Source organism: Xiphophorus couchianus, chromosome 12, assembly GCF_001444195.1.
Source record: "Xiphophorus couchianus chromosome 12, X_couchianus-1.0, whole genome shotgun sequence".
Classification (NCBI taxonomy): Eukaryota; Metazoa; Chordata; class Actinopteri; order Cyprinodontiformes; family Poeciliidae; genus Xiphophorus; species Xiphophorus couchianus.
In genome coordinates, this window is record NC_040239.1 from 1721593 (window position 1) to 1736818 (window position 15226).

At 40.6% G+C, this 15226-nt stretch overlaps 1 protein-coding gene across 3 annotated transcripts in view; it reads right to left on the reverse strand.

Moving 5' to 3' along the window:
• Positions 1-15226, reverse strand: part of znf608 (zinc finger protein 608) — a 40497-nt gene that overhangs the window by 7388 nt on the left and 17883 nt on the right. For 2 of the 3 annotated variants that reach the window (XM_028034122.1, XM_028034120.1), the window contains exons 2-5: positions 11653-11923; positions 6600-6687; positions 2228-4649; positions 979-1423 (exon numbers count right to left, since the gene is read on the reverse strand). In XM_028034122.1, the coding sequence (XP_027889923.1) occupies positions 979-1423; positions 2228-4649; positions 6600-6687; positions 11653-11923 (3226 nt within the window). The remainder of the gene's footprint in view (positions 1-978; positions 1424-2227; positions 4650-6599; positions 6688-11652; positions 11924-15226) is intronic. The other variant, XM_028034123.1, reaches the window with a different exon arrangement.

Consider the following 15226-nt stretch of genomic DNA (forward strand, 5'->3'; position numbering starts at 1 on the left):
GACCATGAAAACTGTCCCAGAAGTTATTGCAATAAATGATAATATTGTTGTTTTGAAACCATAATGGTAATGGCATAATGATGCAACAATACAAGTAAACTTTAAATTCTAATGAACATTTAACACTGAACTGGATTAAATAAACAAATAATAATAATAATAATAATAAATAAACAAAACAAAAGTAACAACAAATAAAATAAATTGTGAAGTTCTTCACAAAAATGACTAGTTGAGACCAAAACACCAGACTGAAGACTTTTTGGTAGACAGAGAGAAAAACAATAAATCATGCAAATGGAAATTATTTATATTGTTTTAATTTATTATGTGAATAATTGATTTACTGATTTATTGCTTATTGCAACAGGCCTAGACACACAGAACTGTGGAAAAAGATCAGATCAGTGCTGCATTTTCTATTTGCTGTAGTGTTGAAAGCATCCAAACAAAACCTACAGAAAAATATGAAAAACCCTTTGATTTTGGTTGGTACAAAGATTATTTAAATTAATTTAAAAGATTAAAGTCAACAATACTAATGTTAAATAAATCTCGCTACATTAGTGACGTGTAACAGTTTGAATTGTGATTAAAATCAATTCCAATTTAGCCAAAATCTTTACTATTATAATTAAAACGGTTTTTTCCCCCCATTATTTTTAATAGAGGAGCCATGTTGTGCAGAGCTTCAGAAAGAGCAGGAGATTTTAAAGAGACAGAGCCCCAGTTTCGAGGTGGTAATTAAGGAAGTCAGTTTTACAGACTATAAAATGGCACAATATGCCTGGAAACACATAATACTGCCCCTTTAAGCTGTGCATTATTTTTCATCATTGCCCTCTACTGGCCATTACATAAAATGCAGGTATTTTTCCTTTGGCTTCATGTCGTAGGGAAGAGATGTTACTTTACGTTTCTGCGGTTATGAATATATATTTGGTCTAAATATGCAGGCAGCTGATGTCTGTCTGTTACCTGGGTAGTTGTGGACCAGGGTTGGGGACACTCCCCTGTAGGAGCCCCCGCTGCCCTCACACATCGCCAGGTAGGGAGAGTAGGAGGTGTGCTGGTACTGGATGTAGGGCTGCTGGGGGTTCATGGGAGGAGACACTGCCGCCCTGGTACTGTGAGACTCCTCTGACAGCCCTCCAGTGGGTTCCTGGTCCTGGTCCTCCAGCCCCTCCTGTCGGTCTGAATCCTCCGTGTCAGTGACGGGCGGGAAGTCCTGGAGCCCGTGAGCTCTGGGTTTTTTAGCATCTACACCACCTGAGGTCATCTTGGCCCCAGCAGGCTCCACGGTAGCGCCCCACTCCTTCCCACTGCCCGCTTCCCCCTCCTCGACATTCTCCCCGTGCTGACTCTGAAGCTCTGAATATTTGCTGAGCGCGAGGCGGTGCGCCCAGGCGGGGCCGTCTGGGGACTAGATTGATGGGGACAAGTGTTGGTGCTGGTTCAGTGTTTCCCCTATAATTCTTTGTTAACAGTGGTGGGTGGCAGCCATTTTTTGGGTCAGCTCGACTTCGGTCCACGTCTCGGTCCTGCTTACATTGCCAGGTGCGAGGGATAAACTTAGATACCGTTCTATTTAAGCATCAGCAAATTGTCTCTTTAGTGCTTTTTAAGTACAAGCGAAGGGTAATTTATGACTTTCATCTGTTCATTTGACAATTTCTCTCAACGGTGGCCCACCGCTGCTGAATGACTATAGAGGAAACACTGTAGTTGAGTGAACAGAGCCATAGACAGACCATCTATCATTGGCTCTGGATGAGATGTTGATGAAGGATGACGACGTTTCAACAGCAGGCGGCCATTCAGCAGTGAGATGTGAGGCAGAGAGTGGCGTCTCACACATGATTAAGTGAAGAGTTTAGAGCAATTTGGAGGAAAAACGAGCAACCTCTTCAACACGGCTCGGTTAAAGGGATGACACTGGTACCAAAACTGCACAAGCTTTTTGTTCCTTTACAGCTAAAGTTGGAAAAAACACATTTCCTCCAATAAATCTCACTCTAAACGTTAAAAGACATTTGCATTGGAAACAACTGAAGTAGTATATCAGAGTAGAGCTATAGCAGCACAGAAGTCACATGGTCCTTGATATTAGCACCTATTGTACACAATGTGAGGTTAATCTCTTTGTGACACTCAACAGCAGTCAGTAAAGCACACCAACAACACCATCAGCGGCGGCGGCGGGTTATAAACAGAGGGAGAAACTTACACTGGAAAACGAAACATTTGAGTCCAGATCTGTTTGACTGTTTGGATTGTGGAGGGATGAAGAAGAGGAGGAAGAGGAGGGTGACTTGATGTCATCACAGTCTTTCATTGAGACCTGGTGCTGGTCCACTATGCCACTGTGCACCACCTTTACGCCCAGACTCTGCCCCCTTTCTCCCCTTTCGCTCATCTCCACATAGGAAAGAACCGGTTTGGCACAGCAACCTTTAGCACCATCCGGGCCTTTACCTAGCAAGACCCCACTGGCTGAAACCCCAACCATATGTTTAACATCCTCAGTGTCCCTCAACCCTTGTCCCCTTTGCTTGGCAGTTAGGGTCTGGTCACAGCATTTGGAAGCCAGTAAAAGTTTCTGGTCCATGTACAGACCTCTGGAGTACTGGCCATAGTACAGGGACTGGGCCAGAGCCGTCTGGGTCTGACTCATCGCCAGCTGGAGCTGAGACTGAGGAGGCCCGTCACCTTTCTTAGGATCTGAGAACTCGTGGGACGAATTTTTGTCATTGTCTTTAATGTCCTCTTTCCTGTCTTTCCCTTTGCTGTCGTGAGGAGAGTTTTTATGGAAAGCAACAGCCCCGCTGCTCTGCCTGTCGGGCTGCATGTACCCTTGCAGGTAGTAGGGATCGTAGCCATGGTAGTATGGGGACTGGGGCTCCTTCAAAGCTGTGGGAGGGGTTTTACTAGAGTTAGCATAGTTGCTATTGGAGCTCACCTCGGAGGAAGACGAGGAGCTGGACTTGGACCTGAGTCCATCTGAGCGACACTCAGAAGACCCTCCATCATCTCCGGCATCTGAGATATCGGAGTAGGCAGGGCTGTCGTTCTTACTGCCTCCGTCTGCTGCTAGACTTGAGTCGAGTCTCGACGAACCACCGATAGAAGGACTGGGGGCATTGTCTGTGAAAGTGTAGACCTTATCAGCCTCTGCACGTATGCTGGCCATCCTGCTCTCCTGGCTCTCTGAGAGTCCGTTCATTACATCCTGTTTGCTAAGGTGCTCCTTCAGAAGACTTCCGGATATTTCCTTAATGCCACCTTTAAGTCCAATTCCAACGTCTTCCACTTTGATCACAGTACTATCACCATTGGGAGTTCTGTTTGCTGGTTCTTTATTATGTTTGTCCTTTATCTTCCGTTTTTCCTTTTTCCTGGTCTCTTTGCACGTGACCATTGTGGCTTTGACGAGGTTTGGCTCCACTACGATGCTAAGCTTTGGTTTAATGGGTTTTAAGGAAAGGTTTTTACTAGTGAGGCCAATGGCAGCCACCGGGGACGACTGTTGTGGGGGGGCAACATCAGCTGTGCTGGTCGGATATGTCGTGTTGGGTATGGCAATCAGCTTCGGTGGAGCTGGAGCTGGAGCGATTGGACGGTTAGTCCTGGACTTGGACAGTTTTTCCACCTTCCCATTGGCTTTCTTACCTTTATCAGATGCTCCTCCCTTTTTATCAATCAGTCCTTCTGCTTCCAGTTTCGGCATCTCTACAGACGTGCTTCTGTCTGGGATCATGCAGTTCTCTAAAACCACAGTCATGTTGGAAATGATAGGCAGATTGCTGAGGTCATCAATCAGACCGTCTTTCAGGAGTGAGGTTCTTCTGGTTTTGGAGTTGGCGGAAGGACTGTGGTCCGTGCTGAGGAGTAACCGTCTGTTCTTAGGTGACCCCACTGTAGTCACCTTGTAGAGAGGAGTGGGTTTCTTGGAGGAGCTGTGAGTGTTTGTGCTGTTCTCTGGGGGCTCATACGTCAAGTTGCCGATGTTGTCCTCACAGTCTGATAGTCGATCCTCACCGTCTCCGTCCTTTGAGTGTCCCAGCTCAGGCTTCCTCTGCTCCTCCGCCTCCAGGTGTGCGTGTGTCTGGTGGTAGCGCAGGCCGTTGATGTGCTTGTAGCGTTTAGTGCAGTTTGGATGTGGGCAGTCGATGAGAATGGGCGGGGGAGGAGAGGAAGCGCAGCCTCCTCCTGGATCCATGAAAGATGGGTCCGATTTGCCCAAAGGCGTCGAAGGGGCGCTCCGGGATTTCGCTCGGATCCTCTTCCCATTCCCGTTTTTAATGTCGTCCGAGGAAACAAGACTTAGGTCCAAGTCGGCTGGTGGTTTGTTCTTTCGCTTCCCGGCAGGAATAGAGGAGGTTACGTTGGTGGCTTTAACATCATCGACCGTGAAGAAGGAAGGAGGTGCTCTGCCGTTGCTGTTGATGAGGTTCAGGCTGCCCCTCCGTCCTTTGCTGTGGATGGATCCCGCTACGCCGCCTCCTCGGCTCCGGTGGTGTGGAAGACCTCTGACTTTAGTGGCATGGGACGGCTCTATGCAGGGCCGCTCAGACATGGCCATTCTCATTCTTTTCCCTCGTCCGCGGCTGCCGGGGAATTCTGGATCACTGCAAGGAGACTCACAAAACCTGGAGAGACAGAAAGAAAGCCGATAGGTTGATTAGATTAGACCCAACACAACAGCCATCCCCAGTGGCTACCGCAGGCCTCACTAGTAGAAACCTTTAAAGCACATTGAACCACAGCTTAGCATCATAGTTGAGCTGAACCTTGTCACACATATATGAACCTTGTATATATATGACAAGGTTCGTATATGTGTGCAGCATTTCCCCTATGATTATGTAGAAGGTCGCCTCCTCCACCAACAAGAATCCCCAAATGTCTAGAATCTCTCAAACGGAACATCATCAATGTCCAGTCATTGGTTAATCAAGTGTCACTATATGTAGTGGTGTTGTAAAACAGAAATCCCAGAACAATATTGTGATTTAAATAATGCCACAAAAAACACAAGTCTTGTTATGTTCAAAGAGTCAAGTTTTTTGCAGTGGGATCTGCTTCTGGTCAGAATATTAGGAACGACAGCAAAAACACAGTGAAAAGTCTTAAAAAGCAGTCGATGGACATCATTTAATTTACACATTTATTGGAGTTGGGAGGGTTTTATATTGTGTTTGAACTGGAAACCCAAACACAACCTTGGCTGAACATTTTAAAATGATGAGCATTTGGGGTGGAAATGGAGGGCACTTCATATTTTAACCAAGATTGAGCTGAAATCAGATTCCAACTCAAAGTGAACCACTTCACCCTGACGTTAAGCACAAACATAGTTTTTTTCCTGCACAAAGCCTGTTTTTATTTGATAAACATGAAAGAATCAGTAAAATTCACCATTATCTCTGTCTTTGAGTCGTTTCGTATTCACACTGCGTTCCCCTTTTACCTTGAAGTCTTTTGATGCTGTTCGCTGCTGCGCTTCGCATCTTAACGCTGCTTTTCCACACTCCAATACGTGCTGTTATTTATATCAGGAATCTGTCTGCTGATGCTGCGGCTCTGCATCCATAATGACCCGTTAATGCAGTCTTCGCTGCACTTTTTCCCAGAACCGGATGGTGTTAAATAATCCAGAGCACATTCAGTTTAGATTTTTTAAGAAGAAGACATCTCAGGTTTCCTGTGATGTTTGTAAATGCTTTATTTGCACAGTTGCTGCTGAAATATGTGCCAAAACCTCCAGCTATTTATTTGACGTTTTAACCATATTTCCTGCTTTTGTGCCTTTATTTAACAGAGTGACGGTGATTCAGAAACACATTTTCTACAGAAGTTTGTCTGATTATATTTAATCTTTTTCACTTAATTCAGAAAATGAATCAACAAGAAAAAAAGGAGCTTTATTCCATTGAACTACGTTATGAAACTGCATTCGGTCTCCGCCGAGAGACGAGTCGAAATGAAAAAAGCAATTTAGTCCCCACTTTTGGAGATTAAGCTGTAATTGCCATGACAACTATCACTTACATACAGCAGCAATAATTGAAAGGTTTCAGGAGAGCGAGGGAGGCACAGTCACGTTTCCCACTCAGCAGCACTCAGTTTATAAAGCGCTTTGGATGCAGAGCTGAGAGTGTTTTTATTAAAGCTCATCACCGAACAGCGGCTGAAACCCTCTGAGACAACTTACACCTTTAATCATTTTTGCAGCAATAAAGAAAAAACAAGTTTCTGTCCTGCGAACCGGAGCAGTGGTCTTCGGTTTAACACCCGGGATCAGGCTGAACTGACACAGTTTAAACTCTTTCATTGTGTTTATCTCCACCAGGAGGATTTCATACGTGTAGAAACAGAGACAACAGGTTTCCGTCTGTCATTTCAGGACAGCATTCCTGCTTACATCTGCATCTGATGCAGCCAGGTGCTGCTAATCAAACGCATTCATTAACAGATTGTAATCAGCAGCCATGTTTCCATCCAATTGTTGTGTGAACTTTTAAAATGTCACAAAAAAGAACAAAAAGAGGAAATGCAAATTAGTCGTTTCCATAGTAGAAGACGAGGTGAATGTTTACCTCGGAGGAGCCCAGTCGTGTTTGGTGCAGTCCAGCAGAGTTCCCACGTAGGTTCTCTTCCTCCAGGTAACGTTCACCACCAGCACACCTGAATCGGACCACACAGAACCAGAACCTTCAGGTTAGAAATACTGCAATGTTAAAATTAATTTTAAAAAGGCTGATCCTGGACCAGATACTTTAACCTCTGGTTCCAAAACCAGATTACTAATCCCAAATTAGCTGCCTTACAGTCCATGACTGTTCTATTGAAGATCTCTCTGCAGAGGGAGAAACCAAACATCAGTGTGAATGCAAAATGAAATATTCCTCATTTATTTATAGGAACTGCAGAACAAACATTTGTCTCTCCTTTCTTATAAAATAATGTCCAGACGGCGTCCATTACATATTATTCTATTAAACTCACTAAAGTTCATTTGCTGTCTGACTCTTCCAGTTTCCTTCTGTAATTAAGGCAACCCTTCATGTATCATAGCACATTATTCCAGATGCAACTTTGATGTTTTTCCAGCGCTAACGGTGAGACAGCGAACCAACAATCCTGACAGGAACAGACACCACATCAGATTAATACAGCTCTAAGTACCAGGAAGTACAGAAAAATAAAAATACGCTGCGGTGCTTCACAGGATCCAGTGATGGATGTTATTCAGTCAGGCAGGTGTTCGGACAGATTATTCCACCGAATATCGAGAGGCAAGATCCTCGTTCTATGGCCTGCAGGATTTCTGTTCTTAGCTCTCGCTTGTTTCTGATGAAGAATGACGATGATGAGAGGAAGAAGGCCGGAAACAGAAACAACAAACCAACGGAGCTGAGAGGCGAGGAAGAGGAGATGAAATGGAGATGAAGAGAAGATGAAGAGGAAGCTGAGAGGATTTAAACCGGATGATGGTGAAGAGTAGAGCAGATTTCTGGTTCCTGGAAGGTTTCAACATGGAGATGGACGGACGGACGTCTGTCCGTCCGACCGTCCGCCCACTGTGTTCTCTCTGTGTTTACAAAGACATAATTGTGTTTATCTTCATGTTTATGACTTCTCTCTCACTCTCTGTTCTTCTTTCTCTCTCGGTTCTGATTCATAAATCTCAGTCGATGTCGAACTGGAGTGTGAGCCTCATCATTTGGTCTCTCAGTCAACAGCAACCAGAACTGCCCTGAAGATCCGATTTCCTGCTCATTAGCTCTTCCAGCAGTGAGACGGTGAAGTGGCAGTTTAACCGTCTGTCACACTGAAGACGCTCCTCAGTTAGAAATGCGGCTTCCCCAGAACGAAACACCTGATTACTCTATGAAAAGTGTCTTCTACAGCTAAAAAGAAAATAAAAATAAATTGTGTGTTAGCATCTTTCAAGCCAGAGAAGGTTTCCCTCGTCACTCTGACAAGTTGAAGCTTCTTCAGGTCTGAAAGTGACACAGTTTCTATTTTTACTCTCTTACTGGGAAGAAACCAAAACACTGGATGTCAACATCAGGGCGTCTAAAGAGCAGATCCACAACTCTAAACACTTCATGGTCTGTTTCCTATTTTTATTTCTTTACAGCCTTTATTATTTTGGAAGTAAAGATTCGAGAACCCCTTCAGTTATGAACGATGTGCAGCAGGAGTTCATTTATAACAAAACAATATTTAGGACATTTCTGAGCTCCGAAAGTCAAAAAGAGAAAAGAACATTTGAGATTAATCTCTTAAATTTTCAAGAAAAAACTTTAACATTTTTCAACAGTTTTAAACTAAATATTTCATAAGAAATCTAATGAAATATTCAAATATGTAGCTAGCTGTGCGTTATCTATATATGTAGCTAGCTCTGCGCTATCTATATATGTAGCCAGCTGTGCATTATCCATATATGTAGCTAGCTGTGCACTATCTATATATGTAGCTAGCTTTGCGCTATCTATATATGTAGCTAGCTTTGCGCTATCTATATATGTAGCTAGCTGTGCGTTATCTATATATGTAGCTAGCTGTGTGCTATCTATATATGTAGCTAGCTGTGCGTTATCTATATATGTAGCTAGCTGTGCGTTATCTATATATGTAGCTAGCTGTGCACTATCTATATATGTAGCTAGCTCTGCGCTATCTATATATGTAGCTAGCTGTGCGTTATCTATATATGTAGCTAGCTGTGTGCTATCTATATATGTAGCTAGCTGTGCATTATCTATATATGTAGCTAGCTCTGCGATATCTATATATGTAGCTAGCTGTGTGTTATCTATATATGTAGCTAGCCCAGAGCTAACTAAATATTTAGGTCAGAGCTAAAAGTTTTGTTTGTAAATTAAGTTTTGCCTCGAATTAAAAGCTTTGCTTCAATCTAAATATTTAGCATGTTAACTACACAGTTAGCTACCTAACCATATATTTTATTAGCAAGCTAAATACTTAATATTTAGCTAGCTCTGAGCTAACTAGCTTTGTAGCCAACCCAGAGTTAACTAAATATTTATCTGACTCAGAACTAATTGTTTAGTTTATAAACTAAGTTGTTAAAATTGTTACTTCAAGCTAAATATTTACCTTGCTAATGATTTTTCCGTTTATTTCTCGGAGGTCAAATCAGATTCTAGCTGACTGAGTCTCCAGCATCCAGACAGACAGTCTGAGGTTGAAGCCAATTCCTGTTTGATTAAAGATCCTCAGTCTGAACTCCTGCAGAGAGGAGGAAGAAGAGCAGCTCTTCATCTCCTTTCTGTCTGTCCAATTAGTATTCAGTTTAATTAACATGCAACCTGCATCCCCCCTCCCAGTTGTATCTATCCCTCCACCACCAAACAATTATCCTGGAGCTGCAGGCAGAGAATCTGTCCCTCCGTCCAACAGCAGCATGAATGAAAAAAAAACTTTTCCTTCAGTTTTTTATTTTAAATGATCCAACTTTCCTGCCATCTTTTATAAACACAATATATAAATACAAATATAAATACAATATATTGTATTTATTTGTTCAAACTGGTGGTGAGACTTGATTATATTTTTTTAATCAACTTAACTGTGATTAATCATCACATTTTAAAATTATAATCATGTGTCAACCACATAAGCAACATCTTCAGTTCAAAAATCATTTTTGCTGCTAAATTGTTGAATAAATAAACATGTTAGCTCAACAGTAAATATATTTATTGTTTATAATCTTATATTCAAACATTAGATTGGAGGGAAATGTTAGAAATTCAGCTTTCCGGTGTTTGAGAAACTTCTTTAGACATGTGGACACTAACATTAGCATTAGCATCTGTGCTGCTGCTACCTGTTAGCACTGAGATGCTATTTTAGGTTTGAGTAACTTCACTGATTGGCTAACTTGGTTTAGCACAACTTGAACACTACAATAGTGTTTTCTAGCGTCCAATCAGATCCATTCAGAAGCAGATTGACCCCCTGCAGACCCAAAAGAAGCGGCTTGCTGTCTTACTGTCATCAGAGGCTATGCTAACTAGCCTTAGCATTTACAACAGGCTCTGCTAACTGTAGCATGGCATAGACGGAACGTAAATAACAACATTAAGCCCCGCCCCCTGGCTCTGATTGGTTGTTTAAAGTTAGCAATAGAAGGCAGAGTCATCAACTTTTTCACAGATATTGTGTCTCATATTCTGTCATGACATGGTGACAGTTTTCAACAAATACCTAGAACATATATTTTATAAAATACTGCAGCTCTAATATAATCTAAAGGTTTTCCCTAAAAAACAGTTTATAATGAATAAAGTTAAATAAATGACTTGGATGATTAAAGAGTTTTTATTTCTCACCCAATGATTGCTTCTCACCATTTCTATTTGTCTGATTGATCCACATTCAGGAACTTCAGTTGTCATTTTTCTGTTTAAGAAATATTAGCTTGATTATTGATGCTTAATCTGAGTTAACTACCTAAATTTTGAGCCTTTTTTCACTCCATAAAACTTGATCTAAGAGCCTTTTTGACCCCGGTTGAAGACAGGAGACATATTTTCCTCTCTGTCCCTTTTTATTTCTGTTTCTGTTTTGCCTCTTCCGCGTTAATTAACGCTGGGCTGGGATTCAAACGCTTCTCCCCACTAAAACCAGCAGCCAGCATCAGAGGCCCGGCGGCTGGCAGAGTGAGACGAGGCGGAGATTTATTCATTACGCCTCCGTGGAGAGGCGCGGCGTCCTCGTTAACGGGAAATCAAAGCGCCCGGCGCCCGGATCAGCCGGTGAATCATCTGCCCATCTGATCCGCAGCCCAGCAGTCCCACGGTACCGTTTTGCACCGTTGGACTGGATCTGGTTCTGCTTTTCTTCTCCATTTGAACCGAAGGCCTCTCTGGAGGATTCCCGCTCCACACTGAGACAGATTTGGGTTATTTTTCCAGGTTTTTTTTTAAAGTGCAAATAAACTGAAAAACCTGGAACAGAAACAGGCCTCATGTTTTCTTCTTGGAGCATTTTAAACCCCCACAAACACACTCTTCAATTCATTAATTCATTAATTAAGCGAGTCTCTGAAAGAGCAAAAATAATGTTTAAATATTCAGTTTTTTTAAATGGTAAAGAAAAAAACTGTCACTGATTATATTTTTTATTTTTTGATTTTCCTTAACAGGAATCAGAATATTTTCTGATTTCCTGAGAAAATCACCAAAAATATAGAAAAATCAAAGAATCCAGATCAGAAAGGTTAAAAAAAGGAAAATGCTGAGTCAGCGGTTACCATGGAGATTCCTTCCATTATGGCAGTGTTGCCAGATTGGGCGAGTTTCTGCTTAGTAAAGTTTAGTAAAGTTTCCCAGACATCTCTGTTGCAAATGACCTTAAATTAAAATCACAAATATTGACTTTTACTAAAGTCTGAATTGTTTGATTGACTTTGTTGCCGGATTCTGCAGGTTTTGCTTTCTGCTTTTGAAGACGTAGGACTGAATGAAAAGGTTTGGGCTGGTTGTTAAAATATTAATATACTTTGAAATATAGAATCTGTTGAACATGACATTATTTATGATTATTAATCGGTTAATCGCGTGTCCATGTTGCTTCCAGCCATAGATGTAAAGTTTCCAGAACATTCCTGACCTTCTTCCGTCTCGTGCCAGACGATTCCCTCCAGGTTGACGCTGGTTCCGGGCTGACAGGGCCCCAAGGACGCCGGGTCCCCATCCGCCGGGCCCGGAGCGCCTCTGTCCTGCGTGTTGGTGCCGACGGACCGCGTCCGGACCGTTAGAGGCTTGGGGTTGGAAGTGGGCAGGGCCGGGGAAGAGAACGAGGGGACCGAGGGCAGGGAGGATCCAGGGGCCCCAGGGTGGCCTGGAGCCGGGGGGGCTGGGACTGTGAACATGGGGTCCATCTGAAATAAAAAAAACGCTTTTATTAGATTCATAACGAAGGTTTCTGATCATTTAAATGGGATTTTTCTTTAGTTGTACAGTACGGGAGAGGATTAGGGCCACCGAAAAAAAAAAAAGAATTCTGACTTTTTTCTCAAAATTCTCAATTTAATTTCAGAATTTGACTTGTAACCTGAAACGACTGACTTTTTCCCAAAATTGTTGATTTAATTTCCAAATTCAGATTTTTTTTAATTCTGACTTTAATTTCAAAATGTTCACTTTAATTTCAGAATTTGACATTTTTCTCAAATGTATGACATTCCCACACAATTCTGACTTTAATTTCAGAATTCAGGCTTTTTTTCTTCTTTTTTTTTTTAATTTTGACTTTAATCTTCTGAGAACAAAGTCAGATCTCTTTTAAAGTGTCCCTAATCCTTTTCCGTAGAACAGAACATATTTTAAAAGACACATTTTCATTAAATGTGGCATTAATTAAATCTTCCACATTTCTTCAGTTATTAACTTCATATTCCTGAGCTTTTCCTCCTTTCTCTGTCAGTCATGAGTGGAGGAATCCTGACAAGGCAAACTTTTCTCTGGTCTCATGCAAACAGGAGGATTAAATTTATCTGAACATTTTAAAAGAAGTGACTTGAGTCACTGAGCAAAAATAATGAAGGTGAGAATAAAGTTCATCAGCTTTATTATAAAGAAAAAAGGAATAAGTTGCTGTTAACTCAAGGACACTGTTCTATAAACTGCAAAGTATTAAATGAATGAAAGATTTTTTATATCCTTTAATAAGAAAAATTATATATATTAATATATATAAAAATACAAATTAGAAAAGCACTCTATTAATACAATTATTAAAGTTTGTTGTAACAGAAAGTTCCTCTCGAGTTTAAATCATAATATTTGGTGTTTTATTTTGAGATATTTCTATTTTTACAGACTGTCTAGTCGCGACTGAACCTTAATAAAACCCCGAACAACGTTTTCAGCCTTTCAAACAGTCATAACTATCATTATCACCATGGCAACATGTAATGAAATCCTCGTCACCGGCGGCTTCCAGCGCTCAGGTCTTATCACCAGCACTTATTATGAGAACAATTACAACCGCTGCAGGGAATAAGTCTGCTGAGAGAGCAGCGGCGGCGTCTTCTCACCATCATCACGACTTAATAAAGATTACAAGCCTGACAGAAATCTCGCTGCATTTGTTCTTGAGTGATTTAAAGACCCATGAAGGAAGCCTTCGTCACAAATCAGGTCCGGCGCTCAGAGCTGCTCCGAGGTTTCCCAGAAAAAGAAGTCGAGTCTCTGTTGTGTCATTATGAGGATCAATCAGTGGCTCAAACGTCTCCTTACATCTGACAAGAGGAAATCTCTCATTTCCTCAGCAGGAAAAACAAAAGACTTCAGATTACTTTTTGTTTCAACAGCAACAAAGATTTTCTTCATGATGATTTAACCATTAAAGTCCGTCATAATGATGCAACATTACACGGTTCTGTAACATATATTCATCTGAAAGGAAAAACTTTTCACCCAAACCTCTTCTGGATTCTCTGACAAACAGATTAAACATACATGTGTCTACTTTAATCGGATTAATCGATGATTAAAATAATCAACTCATTTAGTAATCAACTAATTGCTAACTGGAGACGCAACACATTGAGAGCAATAAATAAACCAAAACTACACAATAAATATCACATGTTGATGTTAGAAGTTTTTTTTTTTACTACAAATGATCAACTAGAGGAATGCTATATTCTTCTTTTTAGACAATAAGGTGCTTATTTTCTGATTTAAAAAAGAATTTAATTATTTGTTTAATGTCTAATATTGTACGAAAACTCTTAAGCGACTACAACTGAGTACATTTTCAATATGTTTGAAGAAAAAACATATTTTTTACATTTTATTTTGCAGCCATAAGAATCATTTTCGCAATTTGCCAAAAAAACAACAACATAAATCTACATATACTTGAGTGTTTTTTTAATTTAAAATGTAAAACCAGAGGCAAAGCTGTGAAAACATCTCTGGTTTCCTGCAGCTTTATCAGCTGGTTTAATACAAGAAACAACTGATTTGGACTTTATCATTTTTCCTCAGTATCAGTGATGTTTACTTTTGGCTTAACTTTGAAAAATAATTGTTTTAGCTGCACGAATCAATGCTTCGAAAGCCATCATTAAGAGCTTTTAATCCAGGGATATTGAGAAGCTGCGTGCTGCTCTAAATTTATGTAAAATCCTTCCCAGGCTCTGCAAATTTACAATTCTAAACGGCAATAAAACAAAAGGTATTAATTCCTCTGTGATTCTTGAAACAACCTGTTCACTCCCACACAGCTGCTGACAAACACCTCCAAAGACGTCGTCCACAAATTCACAGAGCAAATTAACAACAAAAACAAAACTCTGGATCCCCGGCGGTTTTTGAAGCTTTGCTTTCTGCAAACACGCTGAACAAAACGGCAGCAGTGATCGGCTGAAACAGCCACACAGAAAACTGACGATAGAAACACAAAGCTGCTCCTGGGAGAGAAAAACAAAACGCCAAATTCAACACGTTTCTCATTTTAAAGAGCAGAAATACTATAAAATAGGTGGTAATGTGCAACAAAGGGAGTTTCTTCATAATCACTACAAAATCAGTTATTATCCTTTTTCTCTACTAACGAATGTATGGAGCGCTGAAACTGCCAAAATTAAAGACTCTAAATGTACAAATGAATAATAAACAAAGGTAACCAGAGTAATTTTTTTTTTTCACATTATGATTTTATTTGTTAAGGAAAAATAAGCTATCCAAACCAACCTGACCCTCTGGCCCTTGTTGGGCCCCGCTATGGTTTGATTGATTGATTTAAGAATTGATTTTACTTAAATTGGACATTAACGAACGTACAATGTTGTCACAAATAAACCAGATTTAGCACAATTCTAATTTACATCCATAGTTCCATAAACAGACAAGACACAAACAGTCATAAATTTTACTAAATAAATATATACAGCATTAATATATACAGTATACATACATTTATATCTGTATATATATATATATATATATATATAGTCAACAAAAACCTTTGTATGAGGTTCATAACAAAACACTAATGTTTTTTAAATGTTTACAAAACTATGTCTGCCATAAAAATAATAACTAACATATGAAATTCCTCAAAGGTTCAATGATCACAAGCCAAACATTAAGCTACTCTTAAAGTAGAGCTCCCTCTACTGGTAACAGGCAGAACTGAACTCCAGTCCGTTTGCCTACAAAGTCCAGTTCAC